Source organism: Moschus berezovskii, chromosome 12 (genome assembly GCF_049115385.1).
Source record: "Moschus berezovskii isolate FMDL1 chromosome 12, NW_MosBer_1.0, whole genome shotgun sequence".
In the NCBI taxonomy this organism is placed as follows: domain Eukaryota; kingdom Metazoa; phylum Chordata; class Mammalia; order Artiodactyla; family Moschidae; genus Moschus; species Moschus berezovskii.
Genome location: NC_142471.1, coordinates 92,676,475 through 92,702,770, shown reverse-complemented (window position 1 = coordinate 92,702,770; position 26,296 = coordinate 92,676,475). Strand labels below are relative to the sequence as shown.

Sequence of the window (26,296 nt, the reverse complement as noted above, 5' to 3'; positions counted from 1 at the left end):
CACACATACATATATAATATGAGCATACATATATTTGTTCATGTATATGACACATATATTCATCCATCTTTGTTTTCGAGTGTCATTATATATATGGTTTCTTTAAACTGAAAAATCATTCACATTCACCATATAGGCAGACTATCAATAATAAGCAGGATGTTTGCCTTCTCTCCCCTTTTTCTTGGTATGAGAGACTCACTTCATAATGCACTGGATATTGGGGAGCTTAGTTCCAGCAGAGAACACCCAAGCACTTGACAAATATTGCTCAGAAATGCCAGGCCCCCATAAATCACAACAGGCAAACCATGGTTACCTCCAAAAATGTCTCACAAAAGGGGATTACTCTATTCTCTCTACAACAAGCTTAATTTGTGGGTTTAATATAAAAAATAAACAAACCTCTCCAATATGTGGCTGGCTTCACATACTCCATTTCCAAATCGTCTGCAGGTTAATGGCTAATTAGAAAACACCCTGCACACAGTACATTGCGGGATCAGATGGGAATGAGATGGCCGTTTGCTTTAGTGGAGCGATAACATTCAGCCTGAAGAATCCAATCAGACTCCTGACCCTTAATCCCGGGGATGTTGGGGAAATCAGAAAGGCAGCCAGCTCCTGCGTGGCAGGGAAGGGGGAACTCCTGAGGGAGAGCGGAGCTGTCCCCTGCCTCCCAGCTGCCTAGCCCTGCACAGCCAGGACAGAGGAGGAATCATGAAACAGGTGTGCAGGATAAAGGGGTAGAAAGGTCCCCGGGGTGAAGGCACCATGAGAGGTGTCGACGATTCCTGCCTGCATGCTCAGTCGCTCAGTTGTGTCTGACTCTCTGAGACTCCATGAACTGCAGCCCACTAGGCCTCTTTGCCCATGGAATTTTCCAGGCAAGAATACTGGAATGGGCTGCCATTTCCTCCTTCAGGGGACCTTCCTGACCCAAGGGTCGAGCCTACGCCTTCTGAGTCTCCTGCACTGGCAGCTTTGACCAGCTGGGCAGTCAGGGAGGCCCACGGATGGTTCAGCCTTCATCAAAGGAGCCAAGGCCTACAAACCTCCCCCCACCAATGCTTTCAACACATACAACCTCCCCGCCACATTGCCAGTGAGGAATTCAACCAGAGAACTTCAGATCTTCTGGCTCGTGCATGAAACCTCACTGAGTGTTTTCCCCTGAACACAATGAATCAAGAGAGAATACAGGCTGCCGTGTATCATCAGAGGAAAAGAGAGGTGGGGGCCCCCTGACCACTTCCAAACCTCTGCATCCCCAGCAGCCCCATGTTAGGGATGCAACGGCCACAGGTCAGAAAACAATGGGGGACAGATCATTTCTGCCTATGAAAAATGTACTGAACACTGAGAAAAGCGCCAAGTGCTAAAAAGCTACCCTTTCATCAGATGGCTGGAGTCCTCCAGGGTGGTAAATATTTATATTCACAAATTTCAACAGTTAGTGCTTCATATCCCTTCTAAGATCCTGTGTACCCAAGACACGGAGTCAACGGCCACTGGGTCTTGAGCAAGGAGCAGGGCGTCTCTGATACAGCAATGGGGAAAGAGGCTGTGGGGTGCGGGGGCTTTTGTTTTGGAGCCATTAGAATCCACTGAACTGAAAAGAGCAGGGCTGTCAGAGTTCATTCTCTTCCTAAATCAACCACACTGTAGAATCACACAAAATATTTCACTTTACAATATAATTTGTATTTTCAATTTTCTTGCAGCTGTGGGAATTTGACAGGTACAGTATTAAGTAAAAACCCTCCTCTGAAGTCTCGCTGGAAAGGTTAAGAAGAAACAGCAAGCTCCAGCAGACAGCAAGCAACCCCCTGCAGCTGCCTGACCTGCAGTCAGCGGCTGGCTCAGTACAAACGCAGGTCTCCTGTGCACAATTTTATGATACGTTGAGAACAAATTTCAATTAAGGAAATTCACTAGTTAATAGAGCCTCAGAAGAATAAGAGGCTTCATTTGTTTATTGCATACCTGCCTCTGGAGTTATTTATTTATTTGTGGACCTAAAAATAACAAGGGGAACTGCGTTGCATTCCTGGAAAAGAACCACTGTGGAGTATGTCATGTGTTTTATCAGCTGACCTTGTAATAACATGTCCTACTGACATTCATTCTTTTCAGTCAGGCAGTTAGTCACTGTCCGTTCAGCACCTACTGTGTGTTGGACAGCGACATTGAGCTCAGCATCTTGGAGAAGATAAGTGATTTCCCCAACAGAGCATCCAAGAGTCCTGCACAAATGCACACGATTCCATGAAAACATATCCCATGACACATGAAAGCATCTTATACAAACGAAAATGTATAGAAGCCGTCATAGTCCTAACATTTCGAGTCTATGGAGAAATTATATTAAAAATATTATCATTTCTTTATAGACCTACAAATGTACTACATATGTGGGTTTTTTTTAAAAGTATTCCACTGTCAAGCTGAAGATGGAGTCAAAATATTACTCAACTTTATTTCCGATCCTGTGTCTGGAAAAGAAGAGGAGCTTGACACATAATGATGTCATGCCATGTTCAATCTTCAAGATGATTTCATGTCAAAAACGGCATTTCATGGAGCTTCCATATAGGAAAAACACTAAGCCTCACTATCTGTAGGGCCACCATGCTTGTTACAACAGATTGACCAGCAGGAAGTCCACTGAGTTTCTTTCTGCAAGAATCCTCCGAGGCTTTTAAATTTTATTCATTTATTCATTTTTGGTGGCTGTGCTGGCTCTTGCAGTGGGCAGGCTTTTCTAGTTGTGGCTTGAGGGCTTAGAGGCCCTGCAGTATGTGGGATCTTAGTTCTCCAACGAGGGATTGAACCTGTGTCCCCTGCATTGGAAAGAGGATTCTTAACCACTGGACCACCAGGGAAGTCACCTCAAAATCTTTTAAGAAATTTTTTCAAAAAAAATTTTAATGTCAACCAACAAAAGCTACTATTCAGTTGGATGGGGGGCAGAAGTCACTAAGAAAAAAATAACTGCAACACACATCCCTGAAACAAGGTTCAAGGATGTATGGATAAAGATGTGGTGTTTATTACAAAAGAATGTTACTCGGCCATGAGATAGGAGGAAATCCTGTCACTTGTGACAACATGGATGGACTTGAGGGCATTATGCTATGTGGAATAAGTCAGAAAAACAAACACTGGATGATCTCATATGTATGCAGAATCTAAAACAAAAACTGTAACTCCCCCATAAGAGGCGCTCACTAATATTTTACACCTATATCATGTTCCAGGCACCAGGGAGGACAGCCCTGGGATCTACATTCTTATCAGTGTGATTCCAACACCAGCCTTACTCTCCTCATCATGTGGGCCACGCCCACAGGGATCTGCTGTGAAGCCGGAGCACCTTGCAGGGCATCTCTGGGAAAACTGCCTTCAATCTTCACCCTATACAGGAAAGCTCAGCCCTGGCAACATTAGCAGACAGCTACCATTATTTATGTTAACGACTCCTGTCTTCACTGGGGTCATGACGCAGAGAAGGGTGTCTCCCTGAGAGAAGCAGAAATAAGAAGAAGGTCACTGAAATGGATCACACGTTTCTATTCTTTACTTAACATTGCTGAGACTCAGTTTGTTCATCCATAAAATGGGGATAAAACTGACATTTCCCGGGGATAATTCTTTGCAGTAGGTGACTCTAATGTACATGAAAGGATGTTTAGCAGCATCACTGGATTCTACCCACAAGGTGTCAACAGTCCCCACTGTCATAACAAAATTGTTGTCGAATATCCTCTAGGAGGCAAAATCGCCCCTGGCTGACAACCACAAACAGATATCAAACACAATGTTGGCCACAGGCAAGCAGTCAATTACCATGGGCTTCCACCTCCACACATTCCAGACTTAAAAGGATGATACTAGAGGGTCTCACATTGCATGCAGTCTCTCTTCTAAGTCCTGGCAACATCAGAGGTAAAAACTGAGGATGGAAAGATCTGGGATGTGACCTTAATGAAATGTATTTCCTCCATGAGAGCTGGACCATAAAGAAGGCTGAGCACTGGAGAATGGATGCTTTCACACTGTGGTGCTAAAGAAGACTCTCGAGAGTCCCTTGGACTGCAAGGAGATCCAACCAGTCAATCTTAAAGGAAATCAGTCCTGAGTATTCATTGGAAGGACTGATGCTGAAGCTGAAGCCCAGTACTTTGGCCACCTGATGCGAAGAGCCGACTCACTGGAAAAGGCCTTGATGCTGGGAAAGATTGAAGGCAGCAGGAGAAGGGGAAAGCAGAGGATGAGATGGTTGGACGGCATCACCTACTCAAGGGCCATAGATTAGAGCAAACTCTGGGAGATGGTGGAGAACACAGTAGCCTGGCATGCTGCAGACCATGGGGTCAGAGAGTCAGACACAACTCAGGGACTGAACAACAGCATTTCCTGCTTTTTGTTTTGCAAGGAGAGCAGTCTCATGCATCAGATAAAGAGGGTAGTTGGCTTCATTCCTGCTAAAGTTAAGTGCATCCTCCAGCATTAAGTGTCTGCAGGGCGGCTTTGTCGACACCAGCCATGAGCTCATGGCAAGGTGTGCGCCGTCTCAGAGAATCCTTACACCGATTTTGCCCTTTCAAAACTTTCTTCTAATGCAACCTTCCCTAAATAAGAGCCCTGGCTAAGAGTGCTTCATCACTGCCATTCCTTGGAGAGTACTCTGATTTTTCATCTCAGGATTAAATAAAGAGGCAGTTTGAAAAGCTGGTATAAAATATCTATGCCGCATGCAATAAATTGGTTATAAAAAACCAGGTAAAATCTGGAATTATCTGTTTTAATTTTAGGCCAAGTTTAATTATTAAGAAAAAGTAGGCATGCCAGGGAATGAAATTTATGAAAATGTCATGAAGGATAAACAGAACTCAAAAGCACCCCGCACGTGGGCACCTTTCCTGCTGGGGGACGCACAGACCCGTTCCCAGAACTCAGTCAAGAGCGGTCGTTGAATCCTGGTGCGCCACCACAGCCACCTCTGCCCCGGAAAAAGATCTCAAGTGTTTCTCGGTGAAACCGGCCAGAAAGGTGCTCAGCCGTAGTCCAGGTGAGCCCAGCTCCAGATGCAGGCCTGGGTCTCAGCACCTGCAAACTGGGATCTGAGCTGCAAAACATCTCTGCTTTAGGCCGATTTTCTGGGAGAGGACCAGGAGTCCCAAGGGGTGCCAGTGGAAAAGAACCTGCCTGCCAGTGCTAGAGATGGAAGAGACGGGCGTTCAGCCCCGGGGTCGGGAAGCTCCCCTGGAGGAGGGCACGGCAGCCCACTCCGTATTCTTGCCTGCAGAATCCCATGCACAGAGGAGCCTGGTGGGCTAGTCCACGGGGTCACAAAGAGTCGGACACGACTGAAATGACTCAGCACGTCTGCACACGTTGGGAGAGGATTAAGGTTGCCAGAGTGATATTATGAAGTGTGTGAGCTAAATAAAATGCCGGCATGCTGAGCTCTTGGGAAATTTTCATTCCAGAATGCTTTCATTATACTGACTTTAAATTCCCGTTTCTTCACTCAAAAACAATACATAATAGTCTTCCTTTTGGTCCTTAGCTAGTGGTATTGTGACAGAGTTTCTGTCAGCTACTGCATACTGTTTCCAAGGGAGAAATGATACTTAGGTGTGCTTAAAATCTTCAAGGCAACAGATACACTAAACCTCAAAAGGAACCCCAGTCATTTCCAAATAATAAGTTACAAACATCAACTAAAAGCCTCCGGCAAAGAAAGGAAAAAAGATATTGAGAAGAAATGATTCAAGAATCTCTTGAGCCCCAATGCTTGATACCCTCGCTTTGAATCTGCACAAAGATTTCATCTCCACGCCATTTCATGGGAGAAGCGTTTCCTGGAAGGAGACAGAGCTGGAAACAAAACACACTGCACTCCCAGAGCAGCCCATCTTCTGGCTGGGGCTAGTGCTATGGCCCTCGAGGCAGGCCCCCAGAGAGCGCGGACCCCCACCTCCCTCCCTCTCTGAGGCAAATGGTACATCTTCTCCGATTCAAGCCCAAGGTACAGAGCTGGCAAGGACTAAAATTATTCCACGGCAATGCAACCAAATAATATGATACCTGCAAACAATCTACCCTGCGAATTTGCCTGCTGAGCATTTTCACAACTCATCCCTAAGAAACCCGGCATCTCAGAGGTGGAATCCCCAAGTCTTACTGATCTCTCCTGCCCCAACTTCACACCAGATTAATTTTGGCAGACTTATCCACGAGCTTGCCTTCCCGGAGGTAGACACATCTGATGGAGACCATTTATCAGTGGGGGAAAATGCAAGTTTTCAAGGAGGGAAATAGCTAGATTGCAAGAACATGTATGGAGGGCTTCGTTGGTGGCTCAGTGGTAAAGAGTCCGACTGCCAGTGCAGGAGCAATGAGTTCAGTCCCTGATCCGGGACAATCTCGCAGGCCTCAGAGCAGCTAAGCCTGTGCGCCACAGCTGTTGAGCCTGTGCGCTAGAACCCGGGAGTTGCGATAGCTGAGCCCACGCCCCCAGAGCCTGGGCACCACAAGGGGAGAAGCCGCCACAGGAGCAGCCCACACACCGGACCAAAGGGAAGACCCCTCACCGCAGCTAGAGAAAAGCCCGTGCAGCAAGGAAGACCGAGCACAGCCATAAATAAGTAAGATTATATAAAAAAGCATATGAGGAAAACTGACCCAAAGAAAGGAGCCATACGCCATTCTAAGTGTGTAAATATGTACCGCATACATTAGGTTGGTGGAAACATAAAGCAGTGTGTTGATGGGTTGAGCAAAACACTCCTTGGTCCAAAAATGCTGGACTCACAGGTGTGGGAAGGAGGAGTAGAAAGGAGCCAAGACAATCAGACAGAGGGAATCTAGAACCCAACCGTGGGCCCGTTATGCTAGACTGTTCTGCCTCCATGTTGCCATGACCCAAAATCAAGTGAAACTCAGACACCACGTGAAATCAACAGCAATGTGATCTCATAAATTCCACGGTGGGAGAAATTACAGTGTTTTGTTTTTAAAGTCTTTATTGAATTTGTTACAATATTGTTTCTGTTTTATGCTTCGGCTTTTTGACCCCCAAGGCATGTGGATTCAGTTCCCCAACCAGGGATTGAACCGGCACCCCTTGCAGTAGAAAGGTGAACCCCTGGACCACCAGAGAAGCTTTGATATTTCAGTGTTTGAAAGTACAAATATAAGATGAAAACCTGACTTCAGGTAAAGTCAAACTAGACAATAATTTTGATTGGTTGGTCTCCAGTATTTGCATGGTCAACAACCTGCCAAGACTAAACTGGGGTAGCTCAGAAAATCCACCACATTCAAGAAGCTTTAGGACAGGTCCAATGATGACCAAATGCTCTTAAGGGTCAGCGTGCTGACCCATAACATCTCAGGCATATCAAAACTGAAATATTAATGCCCTCCATTTCCTATGGGCACAATTTTGAGTTCTCAACTGATTCCTTTATGGTGATATTCTCCTGCTCAATATGTTATACATGTGAGGATCTTCACCATAAATTGCCAGTCTTCCCTGACAAACTGCAAGGATCTTTTTTATCACCCAGTGAGAATTTTGCAACCCATTCTATTTTCTTTCGTGCTTCATCTCCCAGGCAGCTTCAAGCATTCTGGATTCTAAAAAGTTTCCAGTTTTCTCTATCATTTTCCCTGTTCTATTTTATATCCACAGTCTCTGAATCCTTACCTGCAAAATATACCAAGGTATTTATGAATGTACACAGGATATTAAATCACAAATTCTAAACATAAGCTCCTTTAGGCCCCAGCTGAACACGGACAAAGTCAAGAAGAATGAGACACGAAACCTACACCAACAGAGAAGGACCCCGGAAAACACTGATAATCACAGCTGCAAACAATGAGCGTTCTGAGGAAGTAAACGTGATTGTTTAATTTATTTTTCATCCTAAGAGAAGAGGACCTGGTGAGAAGCTGAATCAAGGTAGCTGAATTTTAAAAAGCCTGCTGCAAGTTTGAATGGTGGGCAGATGTAAGAAAGGTTTTATTTCCACATAAACAAGAAAGTCTAATTCTAAAAACCTGAAAATTACACCCAATCCTGCCTCTGTTTTCACCCCATGGTACACGGTAGAGATGCCCATCACAGGTAAATAAATGCAGTTGATAACAAATGCTCCTTCAAGGCGAAAAAGAAACTCAGTCAAACCAACAGACTCATCTCCTACCAGGTCACTCCTCTGCCTTAGAAATCTAGTCTGGGGGACTTCCCTGGCAGGTACAGTGGCTAAAATCTGTGCTTCCATTGCAAGAGGCATGGGTTCGATCCCTGGTTGGGGAGATAAGACCCTGCAGTACAGCCAGAAAAAAAACAGTGTAAACAATCTACTCAGGATTATTAGTCCACAAACGCTACTGGGATGATGTCAAGCTCTGAGACCAAAAGAAAGCCACAGAAATGCATCCAAGAGGTTGCATTCATGTTAACAATCAGAGAGAACTCTAACAAAGCCACAGCATAATTCTTCACCATGAGACCAGGCGACATACTCTGCAAAGTATAAACCTGAAAATTCCAGCTGATCCAAGTTCAAGAGTGGCAGACAGCACTTACAGGCCGACAGTGAAGGTCTAGGCTTCCAATACCACCTGAGATCTTAAATAAAAACTTAGCGTCTGCTTCCCTCCGGGCAGATTAACTAGCACTTCTGCATGCTAACACACAAGCACACATCTCCTGTATCTGAACTGTGCTTCTCTTAAATGTCATCTCACCATCTGGCTCCCGTATATCCTAGAGCAGAGTTATAATGTCAGGCCGTCACCAATCACTTGATATCTTGAATACAGCAGTTGAGTGACTACTGTCCTTTGGGATATTCATTATATCCTATAAATTTGATTCTTGATTTACAAGCTGTGGCCCCAAAACTAATGAACGCTGCTTTTAATTACATTTTACAAGCCCCATGGACTGAAGAACAGTCTATTTGCAGAGGCAAAGCTGAACAAGCACACGAATATTTAAGGGACCATAGAGGCTGGTTCTGTTAGTTTCTGAGTCGTAGGTGGTAAAGCTGCATGTCCAGCTGTGCTGTTAAAACTTAAATACGGACTCCGGAAGCTGCTGGGAATAACTGTTTATCCCAAGGAGGCAAGGAAGTCTGTGATGCCTGCTAGGAAGAGAGGAGCAGGCAAGTCTGGCAACATGTAAGATAACAAGCTCTTACGTTATAGGAATTTGTTGTTTAGTCACGAAGTCGTGTCCCACTCTGCAGCCTCAGGGACCGCAGCACGCCAGGCTTCCCTGTCCTTCACTGTCTCCCGGAGTTTGCTCAAACGTATGTCCACTGAGTCAGTGATGCCATCTAATCACCTCATCCTCTGCTGCCCCCTTTCCTCTTGCCCTCAACCTTTCCCAGCATCAGTGTCTTTTCCAAAGAGTGGGCTCTTCGCATCAGGTGGCCAAAGTATTGGAGCTGCAGCATCAGTCCTTCCAATAAATCTTCAGATCATGAACTCCTCATTACAGGAATAAAAAGGGGTAAATAGATAAAGACATGGAAACAGTGCCCTATGGTATCTGTAATTTCTACAGGAAATTACTTTATGATGATATTCTGTCCTAAAAGTCCACAGTAGGACTCCACAGAGCTCAGGAATGGAGGTGATCCTCCGGAATACACACGTTTAATGGCACCAAAAAGCTTAGTAGGAACTCCTTGACTTCTATGCTTAAAAGTCATTCAGGTTAAGTAGTAAATCTTACAGAAGAATTGTGTTTCAGAGACTATAGGACTAAAGGGGTGTGTGTGCTAAGCCACTTCAGTCGTGTCCGCCTACTTGTGACCCTATGCGTGCCAGGGCACGGCCACTCTGCAGGGGACACGTAGTGGAAGTGGTGCAGGTGGTGCCCACCCACCGCCTCCTGATGGCACCAGAGCTGCCTTTAGTTCTGCGGTTTCACTACTGATGCGGCAGGTATATCTCCCAGGTCTGGCTGAATGCAGAGTGCGCACCGTGTGTGCTAAGTTGATTCAGTCGTGTCCAACGCTGCGCGACCCTATGGACTGTAGGCCACTGGGCTTCTCTGTCCATGGGATTCTCCAGACAAGAATACTGGAGGGGGTTGCCATGCCCTCCTCCAGCGGATCTTCCTGACCCAAGGATCGAATCTGAGTCTCTATGTCTCCTCGGTTGGCAGGTGGGTTCTCTACCACTAGCGCCACCTGGGAAGCCCCTAAATGCAGAGGCCCCTACTTATTTCACTGCTAGATGGGAAAGATAGGATGGTAGTTTTCAGCTATAGCATCCAGCAGAGTAAGGAGAACCCAAGTTTTCGTGGGGATCCAAGACTGTGGGCTTTGTCAGTGTGTTTGTTTTATGTGGAAAATAGGCCACTCAAAACATGAAAACTGTAGCTCTTAAGCCTCATGCTAAGCCATCACTCAAAAAAGTTAATCCCAACAGAGAAAAAGGAAGAGAAGCCTCGTGCTTTAAGTTCCTCGCGTTCTGGGTAACGATGCAGATCCCCAAAGGCAACAGGCGGAAACCCAGGAAGCCGAGGCCAGGACCCCTGCTCTGAGCCGCGGGCCGCCCTTATCCCTGTGGGATGCAGCTCCTGGGCCACCCTGCTTCTCTGGTGTCTTCAGATGCACAGAAGGAGGTTTCAGCCACAGCAACCGATGACTTCAGAGGGACAACACTCACTGAGGCTCAGCCCTAGCAGAGGCCTGCTTAGAATAGCAGCTGCTGGTTCCCAGGGCCCATTTCATCCCTGTTGTCCCAGAAAGTGGGACTTCCCTGGTTGGTTCAGCAGGTAAAGAATCTGCCTGCCAATGCAGGAGACATGAGTTCAATCCCTGGGTCGGGAATATCCCTCGGAGGGTGAAGCAGAAACCCACTCCAGTATTCTTGCCTGAAAAATCCTACAGACAGAGGAGCATGGTGGGCTACAGTCCATGAGGTTGCAAAGAGTTGGACAGGACTGAACTAAGCGTGCTCATTCCAGAAAGTATTGTAGCATCACCCAAAAAAGGCAAAGGGAAAGATCCTTGCCACTACGAATCTGCCCATGGGGTGGACAAAATCATAAAAAAGAGGCAAAGTCATGAGGGAAAATGCAAATGAAAGCCACAGTGAGACATCGTACACATCTGCCAGAAGGGACAAAATAAAAATGTCAACGAGAGCAGATCGGGTAAGGACACAGAGAAGACGGACATCTCTTCCAGGGCTAATGGGGATGGAGAACGATGCAGCCAGAGTCCGGCAGTTCCTGATAAAACTAAACACGCAATTACCACACAATCAGCATTTCCAGGCCACACTAGTGTAAAGAACCTGCCTGCCAAGGCGGAGACGCAAGAGATGCAGGTTTGATCCAGGATCACGAAGATCTCCTGGAGGAGCGAATGGCCTCACTCCAGTGTTCTTGCCTGGAGAGTCCCACGGACGGAGGAGCCTGGAGGAGCGAATGGCCTCACTCCAGTGTTCTTGCCTGGAGAGTCCCACGGACAGAGGAGCCTGGAGGAGTGAATGGCCTCACTCCAGTGTTCTTGCCTGGAGAGTCCCACGGACGGAGGAGCCTGGAGGAGCGAATGGCCTCACTCCAGTATTCTTGCCTGGAGAGTCCCACGGACGGAGGAGCCTGGAGGAGCGAATGGCCTCACTCCAGTGTTCTTGCCTGGAGAGTCCCACGGACGGAGGAGCCTGGAGGAGCGAATGGCCTCACTCCAGTACTCTTGCCTGGAGAGTCCCATGGACGGAGGAGCCTGGAGGAGCGAATGGCCTCACTCCAGTGTTCTTGCCTGGAGAGTCCCACGGACGGAGGAGCCTGGAGGAGCGAATGGCCTCACTCCAGTGTTCTTGCCTGGAGAGTCCCATGGACGCAGGAGCCTGGAGGAGCGAATGGCCTCACTCCAGTACTCTTGCCTGGAGAGTCCCATGGACGGAGGAGCCTGGTGAGCTACAGTCCACAGGGTCGCACAGAGTCTGACACGACTGAAGTAAATTAGCACAAGCACAACATTTACACCCCTGGGACACTGGTGCCAGAGAAATGAAGACTTAAGTCCACACAAAAACCTGTATAGGAATGTTTATAACAGGTCTCTTTGTAATAGATCTATCTGTAATAGCCCCAGACTGAGAACAGACCCGACGGCCTTCAGTGGTTAAAAAAAAATGGTTAAACCATCAGTGGTACCTCCACACTGTGGATCACTATGCAGCAATGAAAAGGAACAAACCATTGATACAACAACTTAAGTGAGTTCCAGAAGGATCCTTACGGTGAAAAAAAAAGAAATGTTCGGTATCCTCACCAGGGGGTTGGATTTGGGAACACACATCACATGAAAAAAGATTGTAAGAAAGGAAAGAGAAGCACCAAGGTGTGTGAGTCAAGCTGGGAAAACCTGAATAAGATGGCTAAATTGTATCAATGTCCGTCCCCTGGTTGCAGTTCAGTGCTGCGGTTTTGCAAAATGTTACTGTCAACATTTTACCAGGGTAAAGGTTACACAAGCTCTCCTGTCTTACTTCTTACCACTGCACTGACTATAAACTGACAATCATCTCCATAAAACTCTCGGTAAGAAAGAAGGGGCAAAAAGAAACCAACAGATATTCCTTCTAGAAACCACATGTGATGGAGAACCCCATGATCTTTAATGGCACTTACAGAAATTATAAAACCCACGTGCTAGCAAATTAACCAACAGCCCTCACAGGGAAATGATGAACAAGACACACATTTAATATTTAATAAGTATAATGAAAATGCTCATGATTTTTTTAAGTTGAAATATGTGACATGCAAACACTCTTCAAAAGCCTCCCATAGAACTGAGAATCGCTTTGGCTAATAAACACATATGGTTAAAACTGGATGGCAAACAGAAGCCCTGGACAAAGGCAGAGTAAAGGATGGCTCACAGGCCATGTTTGTTTTCTGGGGGGTGCAGAGCCCAGGTTCTCAACCCCAGAGCCCTGAGCTGACAGAGGAAAAGCACTCAATCTCCAAGCCCATTTTTCCCAAGAACCATTTGCATCGCAGAAGCGGGGCCACCGTGTGGTACCCAGTCAACACCTCCATTGCCACCAGCAGTGGACTGCGCACCTCCTCAAGGAGAGCCTCCCCCGTACTCACTTATTCTGCATCATGTTCATGATCACCCAGTCGAACGGGTAGACATTCTTCCCAATGAGGTTCTTAAACATGATGAATGTCTCCATCAGGAAATCCTGAAATAAAAGCAGCATGTTCAAACAGCCTACCGAGAAAAAGGTGAAAACCAATGCCCACCTCCACCCCCGGAATAACTGCATTATAAATGACCTTATTATTATTATTTTTTTTTCAGCTGAATGAAAACATAGCAGAAAGTAATGAAGATGTATTTCACAGAACTGTGTAGGACACCTTCTGCCTTTCTGTGCACCTGAGCACCTCATGTCCTGGAGAACTTTTTCAAGGATATATTAAAAGAAAGTCTCTGGTCCTGTCTCTCTAAGAGTTACAAGGAATAAACCCCTGAAAGTTACATATATTCACACTCTCTCTGCTTAAGGAAACACTTTCAAACATAACATGCAGGCTGTAACTGTGTCTTATATTTCTCAGAGTAAGTGAAAGTTGCTCAATTGTGTCCAACTCTTTGCAACCCCATGGACTATACAGTCCATGGAATTCTCCAGGCCAGAATACTGGAGTGGGTAGCCTTTCTCTTCTCCAGGGGATCTCCCCAACCCAGGGGACGAACCCAGGTCTTCCGCATTGCAGGTGGATTCTTTACCAACTGAGCTATCAGGGCAGGCCATATTTACCTACATTTTAATTATAAACAGGGCCCATCAAGTTCAATCTGCAGAATTATTATCCTTCCCTTTTTCTTACATAATTTAACAAATGAAAGGCACAGACAGGAACTCCTGATCATCTGCCCCTAGTCAGCACTCCGAAAACCAATCGAGCACATGGTCAAGTTGCCAAAGTCTCTTATGAGGCATCATCAAATCCATACGCTACTCAGTGATGGCTCTCTTGTCTCCTAGATGGTCCCCTGCATTTCAGAGAGGCACCCTGTGACGCGACCCTACTTCTGCACTGATTAGACTGCTCCTGGCATCGGGAGGGGTTCCCTACTCCTAGTGGGTCCACTTTGTGCCATCAGAATTAGGAGATTTTCTTGAATCTGACAGTTCAGTGCTTATTCTGAGCTCACCTGAACAAAACAAGCGAGTGTCCTAAAAGCACACACCCCAGTAATATAGGGCACTTGCTCCCTCAAGATCTGGGTGGAAAGGGGACAAGCGACTGAGCAGTCACGTTAGGAAAATGAGGCCACGGTTATAGATGAGCAAATGAATGGATGTTTCCCATTTATTTCGTCTACTGATTCATAATTAGGTGCAATGGCTGTGAAGACCGAGGTGGTGAGCAGAATTTAAGCAGCCCAGAAAGCAATACTCAGCACAGAGTTCTACACATGACCTTCTTGCAAAAAGACACAAGTTCCATTTGATGGTAGGAATAAGCCATGGATCAAAGACACCTTCTCTGCCACCTTACCGACAATGGCCAGCTTACAGAGTTACAACGAGTCATTTCTGCTGCAGGAGGGCCTTGTGGAGCCCCTCCCATGAATAAAAACTCCAGAAGCCACCATGATCACACTTGTTAAAACAGAGGCCTCCAGTGCAGGAGAGGTTAGGATAGAAGGCAGAGTCAAGAGGGAATAGTGAGGCCTGTGTCCTCCCAAGTCTGCCCCCAGGAGCCCTGACCAGCAGGGCTTGCAAGCAAAGGGTGTTCTCGATGACCCCTGACACAAGGAACACTTTTCTATTCCCAGCTTAATTCCTGAAATTCATATTTCACTACTTAAGTTTCTCCACTTTGTCAAGAGTTTCCTGTTTTAATGACCAGGTTGCCCCCTTTGCGGGCTGAGGGTCATAATTTAGTCACATCTCTATTTGCATGAAATTGCTGGCTTTCTTGCTGATTACTCCTCAAAGCCTAATAATTGAGATACAGGGTCAGGTTTTTATTATTCTGGAAGAGAAGCATATTTTCTCAACACCAACTCCTTTTTTTTTCCTCTCTAGGAAACACAGTCCCATACTTCATTAGTATGGCTCAGCTATTAAATGTTGGTACTTTGCTGATCAAACAAAATGCTGCAGATTGTGGGAGATGAGGTTTTTCAAGGCTTTCCCTGTTGGTCTGCATAAATTACCAGCCATGGCGGTGGTCCCCACCACTGCATTTGCCGGAATGGCTGATGAGGCTGACAGGGTATTACAACTGCTATCTCCAAGTTGACAAGAGGAGTTGGAGGATTTAATACACGTTTTGTGAAAATGTCATCATTTTATACCAATCCATTCCTGCTGCATTTTTAGTTAGATTGTACACAGGATGTTCCATATAATAAGGGAACAGCTCTAATAAGAGCCATCAATGCATTCCATAGGCAAAGTTTTCTTGTTTTAAAACCATCTGCTTCTGTCCATCTCTGGCCACACCCACTTGGATAATTGGTCATCATTTTTCACCGGGACTCCCGGAGGGAAAACCTAGCCCATCTGCCTATGACCATTCTAGCCTGTCTTGATCCCCACACTTCAGTCAGAGTGACCTCTTCAAATCTGATCAAGGCACCAACACTTCCTCAATCTTCCACTGTCCTCAGTGGCTTCCACATGTTCTTCGGTAAAAGCCAAAGAGTCTTAACTCTCAGAAGAAGGAAGACACCCTTCTCTTAAGTCAAAGAAATAACTGTTTCAGACAAGGACCATCAATAGATGCTAGACTCAATGGATGAAAAACGGCTTGAGGATAAGACCTCTGCCAATTTTCTGTGGACACCAATGTATTACCCAAAGTTTCATGATGACCTTTAAGGGCCATGTATCTTCACAACAGAGAGATCCAGAAGTTATTCCCTTTTAACCTAGTGATCAAACCCATTATCATCAGGGGTGGTCGGCCTGGAACTCCTAGCCTCCCAACAGACATAACAGGGCATGCTTAACCACAACTTCTCTTCTGCTTTCCAAAAGGTAAACTTGAATTTTAGATCAAGCTTCCAGTTTGTGGAGGGCTTCTCTGGTGACTCAGATGCTAAAGAGTTCACCTGCAATGTGGGAGACTTGGCTTTAATCCCTAGGTTGGGACAATCCCCTGGAGAAGGGAAGGGCTACCCAATTCAGTATTCTTGCCTAGAGAATTCCATGGACAGAGGAGCCTGGTGGGCTACAGTCCATGGGCTCAAAAAAGGGTAGAACATGACTGAGTGACTAACACTTTCACTTTCCAGTTTGCAGTACATATGAATTTGAAGAAACAAATCTGCAACCAAAGCAGCAATCAAAAATTACAGAATGGGTGTGGGGGGGATGGGGCAGGCAAAGTCTGCAAAGCTAATGGCTCTATCTGTTCAAAAGCAGAAAATAAATAAAAATGAAACTGAATTTTAAAAAGCAATGCCATGAAAGGGAAGAAAAAACAAGGTGATGAACTTATTTTAGAAAAAAAAAGAGATTAATGAGAAATAAGCAAATACAATGAGTGAATCTGGACGAGATGTGGCTTTGAGAAAGCCTGTAATGAAAGACAACAGATATTGCGGAGAATCAAGGGAGAATTTGAATGTAGATGGTGTGAAGAGATGATAGGAATGTTCTGGAAGAACAGTGAAGCCACTGGACACTGTATTCATCCTTGAGAGCCATCTGCTGGATCACTCACATGCTTCTCACATTCTGACAGGGTTTGGCTACACATTAATAGAAAAAGATACCTAGAGATACATAACTAACGAAGTGTTAATTGCTCAGTCCAGTCCGACTCATTGCAACTCCAAGAACTGTAGCCCACCTGACTCCTCGGTCCATGGAATTCTCCAGGCAAGAATACTGAAGTGGGTTGCCATTCCCTTCTCCAGGTAATCTTCCTGACCGAGGGATCGAACCTGGGACTCCCCACATTGCGGGTGGGTTCTTCACCATCTGAGCAATGAGGAAAGCCCACTAGAGATAGATAGTAGAGGCCAATATGGCAGAATGCTTGCAACTGATGAATTCAAATGATAGGAATAATGATTTTCATTGTACTACCTTTCAGCTTTTCTGTATGCTTGACATTTTTAATGATAAAAAGAGGCAAACTTGCAAGCTAAATGGGGAGACTCAATATGAGATTAGTGGACTGTACCACCATCAACATTCTGGTTTTGATACTCTTCTATAGATCTGCAAGACGCTACCATAGGGAGAAACTGAGCAAAGCATACAAAGATGCTCTATATTACTTTTTACAGCTGCGTGTCCCTCTACAATTCTCTCAAAATAAAAGTTTACTCAAAAAATATATGCTTTAAAATAATTAGTGGAAAAATAATAAACCAATGTCATAGACAGAGGTTTGTAACCCTGTACCGGAGGCTGTGATCAAAACTATCCACAAGAAAAAGAAATGCAAAAAGGCAAAGTGTTATCTGAGGAGGCCTTACAAAGATCTGAGAAAAGAAGAGAAGCAAAAGGCAAAAGAGAAAAGGAAAGATATACCCATCTGAATGCAGAGTTTCAAAGAATAACAAGGAGAGATAAGAAAGTCTTCCTAAGTGCAAAGAAACAGAGGAAAACAATAGAATGGGAAAGACTAGAGATCTCGTCAAGAAAATTAGGGATACCAAGGGAACATTTCATGCAAAGATGGGCTCGATAAAGGACAGAAATGGTATGGATCTAACAGAAGCAGAAGATATTAAGGAGAGGTGGCAAGAATACACAGAAGAACTGTACAAAAAAGATCTTCACGACCCGGATAACAACAGTGGTGTGATCACTCACCTAGAGCCAGACATCCTAGAGTGTCAAGTAAAATAGGTCTTAGGAAGCGTCACTGTGAAAAAGCTAGTGGAGGTGATGGAATTCCAGTTGAGCTATTTCAAATCCTGAAAGATGATGCTGTGAAAGTGCTGCACTCAATATGCCAGCAAATTTAGAAAACTCAGCAGTTGCCACAGGACTGGCAAAGATCAGTTTTCATTTCAAACCCAAAGAAAGGCAATGCCAAAAAATGTTCCAACTCCCATACAATCGTACTCATCTCACACACTAGCAAAGTAATGCTCAAAATTCTCCAAGCTAGGTTTCAACAGTACCTGAACAGAGAATTTCCAGATGTTCAAGCTAGAAAAGGCAGAGGAACCAGAGATTAAATTGCCAACATCTGGTGGATCATAGAAAAAGCAAGAGGATTCCAGGAAAACATCTACTTCTGCTTCATTGACTATTCTAAAGCCTTTAACTGTGTGGATCACAACAAACCATGGAAAATTCTTAAGGAGATGGGAATACCAGACCACCTGACCTGCCTCCTGAGAAACCTGTATGCAGGTCAAGAAGCAACAGTTAGAGACAGATATGGAACAACAGATTGGTTCCAAACTGGGAAAGGAGTATGTCAAGGCTGTATATTGTCAGCCTGCTTACTTAATGATATGCAGAGTACATCAAGCGAAATGCTCGGCTGGATGAAGCACAAGCTGGAATCAATATTGGCAGGAGAAATATCAATAACCTCAGATACACAGATGACACCACCCTTATGGCAGAAAGTGAAAAGGAACTAAAGAGGCTCTTGATGAAAGTGAAAGAGGAGAGTGAAAAAGCTTAAAACTCAACATTCAAAAAATGAAGATCGTGGCATCTGATCCCATTACTTCATGGCAAATAGATGGGGAAGCAATGGAAACAGTGATAGACTTTACTTTCCTGGGCTCCAAAATCACTGCAGATGGTGACTGCAGCCATGAAACTGAAAGATGCTTGCTCCTTGGAAGAAAAGCTATGACCAACCTAGACAACATATTAAAAAGCAGAGACATTACTTTGTTGAGAAAGGTCCATGTAATTAAAGCTATGGTTTTTCCTCTAGTCATGTATGGATGTGAGAGTTGGACCATAAAGAAAGCTGAGCACCAAAGAATGCTTTTGAACTATGGTATTGGAGAAGACTCTTGAGAGTCCCTTGGACTGCAAGGAGATCAAACCAGTCAATCCTAAAGGAAATCAGCCCTGAATACTCATTGGAAGGACTGATGCTGAAGCTGAAGCTCTAATACTCTGTGCACCTGGTGCAAAGAGTTGACTCACTGGAAAAGACCTTGATGCTGGGAAAGATTGAGGGCAGCAGGAGAAGGGGATGACAAAGGATGAGATGGTTGGACGGCATCACTGACTCAAGAGACATGAGTTTGAGCAAAATCTAGGAGTTGGTGATGGACAGGGAAGCCTGGCATGGTGCAGTCCATGGGGTCTCAAAGAGTCAGATACGACTGCGCGACTGAACTGAACTGAACTGAATGGCATAGAAACAGAGATCAGAGAACTAGAAAGACACAAAGCCTCTTAGCATGACCTCTGGGGCCTTGTGCAGTTTGAAACCCCAGTGTCTCTCTAGGCCCACCACTTTCTTTCTCTCCCACATACAGGACTCTTTCTTCTCTTCCTACAATCCTCTACATTCCACAATCCTCTCTTTCACAAAAAAAGCCTTCCTGAGGGCTTCGGTGGTCCAGTAGGAAGGGGACTGGACCATGCAATGCAGGGCACATGGATTCATTCTGGCCAGGGAACTACGATCCCATGTGCTGGGGAGGAATTAAGCCCACGAGCCTCAGCTACTGAGCCTGGTCAGAATAACCAGAGAGTCCTTGGGCCACAAGGGAAAACCCTGGCAGCTAAGAACCAACACAGACAAATAAATAATTTTTTTTTAAGACTTCCGTAGGAAATGGCAACCCACTCCAGTATTCTTGCCTGGAGAATCCCAGGGACGGGGGAGCCTGGTGGGCTTCTGTCTGTGGGGTCACACAGAGTCGGACACGACTGAAGTGATTTAGCAGCAGCGGCAGCAGCAGGACTTCCCTGGTGGTCCAGCGGTTAAGAATCTGCCTTCCAATGCAAGCGATATGGGTTCAATTCCTGGTTAGGAGCAAAGACCGCATACTGAGGGGCAAACAAGTCCATGCATCGCCACTAATTACTAAGCTTGCAACCACTGAGCTCGCGTGCCACAACTAAGCCTCGACACAGCCAAATATAAAGAAAAAAATAATTTAAAGAAATTTTTAAAGACTTCCCATCCACCTGACTCAGCCCAGTGTGGCTGATTTACACCGACCATTCTTTTGGAGCATGGGTAACCTGGGTTGTCTGACGGACTCCCTGCTAAACTGTGATACTCTCCGCTACACTAGGGGCCTCAGAGCAAGACGTGTCTGCACTGCTGCTATCATTACCTCAACCGTGTTAACACAGTTGCTCTTCACTAAGTAGCTTGTGAGTGAACTCACTGTAAAAGGATTTCGCACCCTTAGACCAAGCATCCAAGGTAGAAAGGCTTCAATAGACTTCATCTCCAAGGAATGGTCTCAGGGATAAAGAAACAGATGCCCAGCACCAGGCTTCTTTGCCCACTTTTGGCAGTCTCTACACAGGCTTGCAAATCACCCTTTGGTGGCTATTTTCACATGGAACTCAGGGCCTTTAAGACCAGGCCTGGCCAAGAGCAGAAGGCTTCCCAGGCAATGACACTCACACAGCAAACATTCTTGCTTTCATAATCCCTGTGAGCATCATCACCACTTTTCATCAGTTGAGAAGTCACCCTGGACCACACCAACACAGGCTGGTGGTTGACGGGGCCAGACAGGAAACAAAGAAGGGGCAACAGGCGATATCTGCCAGGTGAGACCAAGGCAGGCATCAGGAGGGGTTCTCAGAAGAGGCTGGACAGATGGAGACAGGAGGCATTTCAGGAAGAGGGCCCCGAGATCTCACAGGGCTGTCTGGCTGGGCTTCCCTAGGTCACCCACAGGAGGACAGAACTGGGAGAGGCCACGGGAAGGAGGAGACATGCATGGCAGACTGTGTCTGCCCCTGGGTCCTCCTCGGAGATGAGAAGGTTCTCTGAACCTTCCCTGTCCCATCTCCTGGATTCACTCAACCTGTAACCAACTAGCATCACTTCCGCCTGCAACGTTCGTGTATGTCACTCCACAGACATTCCCTTAGGGCCACTTAGCGGGAATATGAGACACATATCAAGAGAACAGTTTGCCCTGGAAGGTCCAGAGTACTCCTCATCACCTTGATCTTACAATGGACACTGAGAAAGTTCTCCACTTGTGGTCCTGATTCTGTGCCTTGGACCCAGGACAGCCAACAGCCACATCTTCAGACCAGCATCTCCAATGAAGAAGAATAACTTAAAGACCACTCATGTTTGCCCATCCTAAAGGGACGATATCTGTTATGACAATTTTGAGCTTAAATGTCCATCCTCTTTCTTTCCTGTCTTAATCTTTCCATTTCATGCTGTGTTCCATCCTCTCACGGTCTGGGGGTCCAAGGGGCCATCTGAGAGGCTGTAAAAGTAGCAGTTCTGAGGCTCATGACTTTGGTGTTGATCATAACTGCAATTTTGTTTGAGAATGACTCATTCATCCAAAAAAAGGGCTAAATTTGAAAACCTAAGGTAGCGTTTTTAACAATGAAGTAGTCTTGAGAAAAGAGTTGAGGCTCTTTGCACATCGCATTACTGATTAACTTCCAATCGTTTAACACAAAATGCTCTTTCGTTTTTGTGAGCGGTTGTCCAAGTAGAAAAATAGCCAAATCTTCTCTATGGATAGTTAACAGAGAGGAACCCATTTTACGAAGGTTCTGACAGATTAACAACAATAAAAAAGGTTTACAATCCTTGCAGTATGAATTCATGATATCCAAACCACAAATGGCATTTCATAATGGAAATCAAATCGTTTTCAAATAATTGATGCTCTGAAGCACTGTGTCGACAGAAATAAACTCCCTTGGGAAATCAGGGCCACAACACATAACAAGTATCTGATAATCTGCTTCCTGCAAGGAGAGAGGGTACATGCTTGGAATTCAGGACGTTACAGTCATTTTTAAACACCATTTTGTAAAATCACTTTTTCATGATATCCTGAAGCTTCCCTATCCACAGCACACTTGAATAATTTGGATTAAATATTTTTAACAGTTTGCATGAACCATATGATTTTGATTATGTGACTAATCTGTAAAGGACAAATGATTTATTGGAGCCCTGAGTTTTCAGCATGGGTAATGCTTCTCATTCTGAAAAGTTTATCCTTCAGCCTGAACCACTGTCTAGGAAATTGCTCATATAGATTTAGCTACAACTGGCTTAAAGCTGAACATTCAGAAAACTAAGATCATGGTATCCGGTCCCATCACTTCATGCAAACAGATGGGGAAACAGTGGAAACAGTGGCTGACTTTATTATTTTGGGCTCCAAAATCACTGCAGATGGTGACTGCAACCATGAAATTAAATGGAAGGAAAGTTATGACCAACCTAGACAGCTTATTAAAACGCAGAGGCACTACTTTGTCTGCAAAGGTCTATCTAGTCAAAGCTATGGTTTTTCCAGTGCTCACGTATGGATGTGAGAGTTGGACTATAAAGAAAGCTGAGCACCAAAGAATTTATGCTTTTGAACTGTGGTGTTGGAGAAGACTCTTGAGAGTCCCTTGGACTGCAAGGAGATCCAACCAGTCCATCCTAAAGGAGATCAGTCCTGGGTGTTCACTGGGAGGACTGATGCTGAAGCTGAAACTCCAATACTTTGGCCACCTGATGCAAAGAGCTGACTCATTTCAAAAGACCCTGATGCTGGGAAAGATTGAAGGCGGGAGGAGAAGGGGACGACAGAGGATGAGATGGTTGGATGGCATCTCTGACTCGATGGACATGAGTTTGAGCAAACTCCGGGAGTTGATTATGGACAAGGAGGCCTGGCGTGCTGCATTCCATGGGGTTGCAAGAGTCAGACACGACTGAGTGACTGAACTGAACTGAATCGATCCTTGCAATGATCAAACAGGAGGCATGAAATGTTTCACAAGGCAAACTGGACTTCACTATGACAAAGAATCCCAGGATAACATCACATGTGATATGTTACACGCATGAGAAGAGTTGTACATAACACTGCTCGTTAATATTACACAAAAACTAAACATATAGACACACCATCACATACATACTCTTGCTCCTTGACTCCTTCATTAGATTTTTTTTTTTCTGATATGGATCATTTTTAAAGTCTTTTTTGAATTTGTAACAATATTGCTTCTATTTTGTGCTTTGGTTTTTTTGGCCATGAGGCATGTGGGACCTTAGCTTCCTGACTAGGGATCAGACCCATACCCCCTGCATTGGAAGGCAAAGTCTTAACCACTGGACCACAGGGACGTCCCCCTTGACTTTGATTGAAGGAAAATTGCTATGATGTTAAGGTACAAATCAATTTGCATATCTTTAGAAATTTAAATCCATGTATTAATTATTATCTATTATATTATTAAATATTACATCATTTCAGTTCAGTTCCGTTGTGTCCGACTCTTTGTGACCCCATGAATTGCAGCAGGCCAGGCCTCCCTGTCAATCACCAACCCCCCTAGTCTACCCAAACTCATGCCCATCAAGTTGGTGATGCCATCCAACCACATCATCTTCTGTTAACCCCTTCTCCTCCTGCCCCCAAACCCTCCCAGCATCAGGGTCTTTTCCAATGAGTCAACTCTTTGTATGTGGTGGCCAAAGTATTGGATAAATACAAACTTAAATATACATATGCATACACATAAGCATATATAATGACAGTGATTAGTGAGGTAGCTTTTTTTTTAATTAGAATTCATCCTTTGAAAAAAGTCTTAAATGCCTTGTCTTCTGACCATCCCTTAATAAGACTGACGTCAAGTGCAATCAACGTTGTTTTCGAAACACTGGTAGAACTTCCTGTAGTTTGTAGGAATCTAGGGGGCCTCAGAACTGGAATCGGTGCTACGAGACATGGGAGTGGAGGGTGGACATCTACTTGGCAGCTCTGCAGACACACTGGCGGTGGCTTCGCAGAGGACATCTGCCATATGGCCCTTGATGCCAGCTTGTCAGGGACGGTGCCTCTAAGGATACGTTCCTCCCTATTATACTTCTCCTAATTAAGTTGTATCACAGTCTCACTGAAGATGACTACAGAATTATTTCCAGAAATGCTAATAAGCCTCCATGATGAGAGCTAATTAATAACGGAGCACAATTTAAGGCTGAAAATTCTCCTTGGCTTCTGCTATCGAGCGTCAATCGATAAATAAACAGGAGCTAATGGTAGCTATCTGTGGTAACGTCTCCAAATTTACCATGACCCCAAAGCACAGGAGAGGGAAGAACAGAGAAAGGATTTTTCTGGGCTGATACTCTGGGTCACTCTCCAGGTCAGTACAAGGAGTGAGCCTATCTAGGGAAGCTTATCTTCTCTCTCTCTTTTTAATTTTAAACCTTGTGTTTTGTATTGGGGTATAGCTGATCGCCGAAGAATTGATGCTTTTGAACTGTGGTGCTGGAGAAGACTCTTGAGAGTCCCTTGGACTGCAAGGAGATCCAACCAGTCCATCCTAAAGGAGATCAGTCCTGGGTGTTCATTGGAAGGACTGATGCTGAAAATGAAGCTCCAATACTTTGGCCACCTCATGCGACGAGTTGACTCACTGGAAAAGACTCTGATGCTGGGAGGGATTGGGGGCGGGAGGAGACGGGACGACAGAGAATGAGATGGATGGATGGTATCACCAACTCGATGGACATGAGTTTGAGTGAACTCCGGGAGCTGGTGATGGACAGGGAGGCCTGGCGTGCTGTAATTCATAGGGTCGCAAAGAGTCGGACAGGACTGAGCGACTGAACTGAACTGATAGCTGATTAACAATGTTGCGATAGTTTCAGAAGGGATTCAGCCATATATATACATGTGTTATCCATTCTCCAAATTCCCCTCCCATCCAGTCTGCCACAGTGTTAAAAATGAGCATAGTTCCATGTGTTATACAGTAGATCCTTGTTAGTTATCCATTTTAAATAGGACCCTTATCTTCTTACAAACACAGTTTCACCTAGACCATCTCTGGGCTTCTGAAGTCAAGTGGAGGCAAGTCTAAAATCAAACTGAAAATGGAATTATTGATATCAGCATTTTGTCTAAAAGGCTGAGCTCAAAACAAGGTTATATGAAAAGTCAGAGTTATACTCACCACCACATCGGTCCTCATCTTCCCAAAAGTCTTGATCAAATGGGCATAATGATAGTCCTCCATTTGTCGCAGAATAGCTGTCATACAGGCCACGAAATTTCCCTGCAAACAAATCAGAAGATACAGTCAGATGATGAGAGAACAACACTCAAAAGTTGATGTAAACTGACAGCACCTTCTTTCGTTTCTCCTCTGCTCTGACAGGAGGTTGTCATTAGCTGGTTATTTGATACATGTGAGAGTGCAAGTCACTCAGTGGTGTCCGACTCTCTGCGACCCCATGGGCTATACAGTCCGTGGAATTCTCCGGGCCAGAATACTGGAGTGGGTTGCTTTTCCCTTTTCCAGGGGATCTTCCCAACCCAGGGATCAAACCCAGGTCTTCCGCACTGCAGGTGGATACTTTACCAGCTGAGCCACCAGGGAAGCCCAAGAATAGTGGAGTGGGTAGCCTATCCCTTCTCCAGAGGATCTTCCCAACTCAGGAATCGAACCGGGGTCTCCCAATTGCAGGCGGATTCTTTTCCAACTGAGCTATCAGGGAAGCCGGTTTATACATAGCAGCGTATGTATGTCAATCCCAACCCTTAAAAATGCATTCAAATATACATGAGGCGCAGAAAAATACTGTTTGATTCCACTTATACGAGGTATCTAGAATAGTCTGATTCATAGTCAGAAAGTACATTGGTAGATGTACCAGGGGCTGGGGGTTTTGGTGGTGCAGAGTGGGGAGGGGGTGTTAATATTTAACGGGGACAGTTTCAGTTTAGGAAGGTGAAAAATTCGAGAGATAGAGGAGGATGATGAGAGCTGCTTAGTGCCACTGAACTGTACAGTTAAACAGAGTTAGAATAGCATATGACTTCTACCATGATAAAAAAAAAGAAAAACTCTGGTCACGGGCAGGGAGGAGAATTGATGTGAACTCAGTGTCTGGGATCCCAGCCCATCAAGAAGACACCATGAGTGAGGCTGGCCAGCTAGGTGACCAGTCACTTCAGCCCCAGCATCTTCTCTTTGGCTACATTTCTGTCTATCTGACTCCATTAAATGCTTGCTGATACACGACTGTCCAGTCTGGAAAAAACAAGCTTGAAAGGTTTTTTGCATTAAACATGCGCAAATGGGAGACAGGACT

General features: G+C 45.1%; 1 protein-coding gene across 2 annotated transcripts in view; it reads right to left on the bottom strand.

Moving 5' to 3' along the window:
* DOCK1 (dedicator of cytokinesis 1) overlaps positions 1 to 26,296 on the bottom strand; it is a 570,880-nt gene that overhangs the window by 190,506 nt on the left and 354,078 nt on the right. For both annotated transcript variants that reach the window (XM_055424405.2, XM_055424406.2), the window contains exons 28-29: positions 25,156 to 25,257; positions 13,148 to 13,242 (exon numbers count right to left, since the gene is read on the bottom strand). In XM_055424405.2, the coding sequence (XP_055280380.1) occupies positions 13,148 to 13,242; positions 25,156 to 25,257 (197 nt within the window). The remainder of the gene's footprint in view (positions 1 to 13,147; positions 13,243 to 25,155; positions 25,258 to 26,296) is intronic.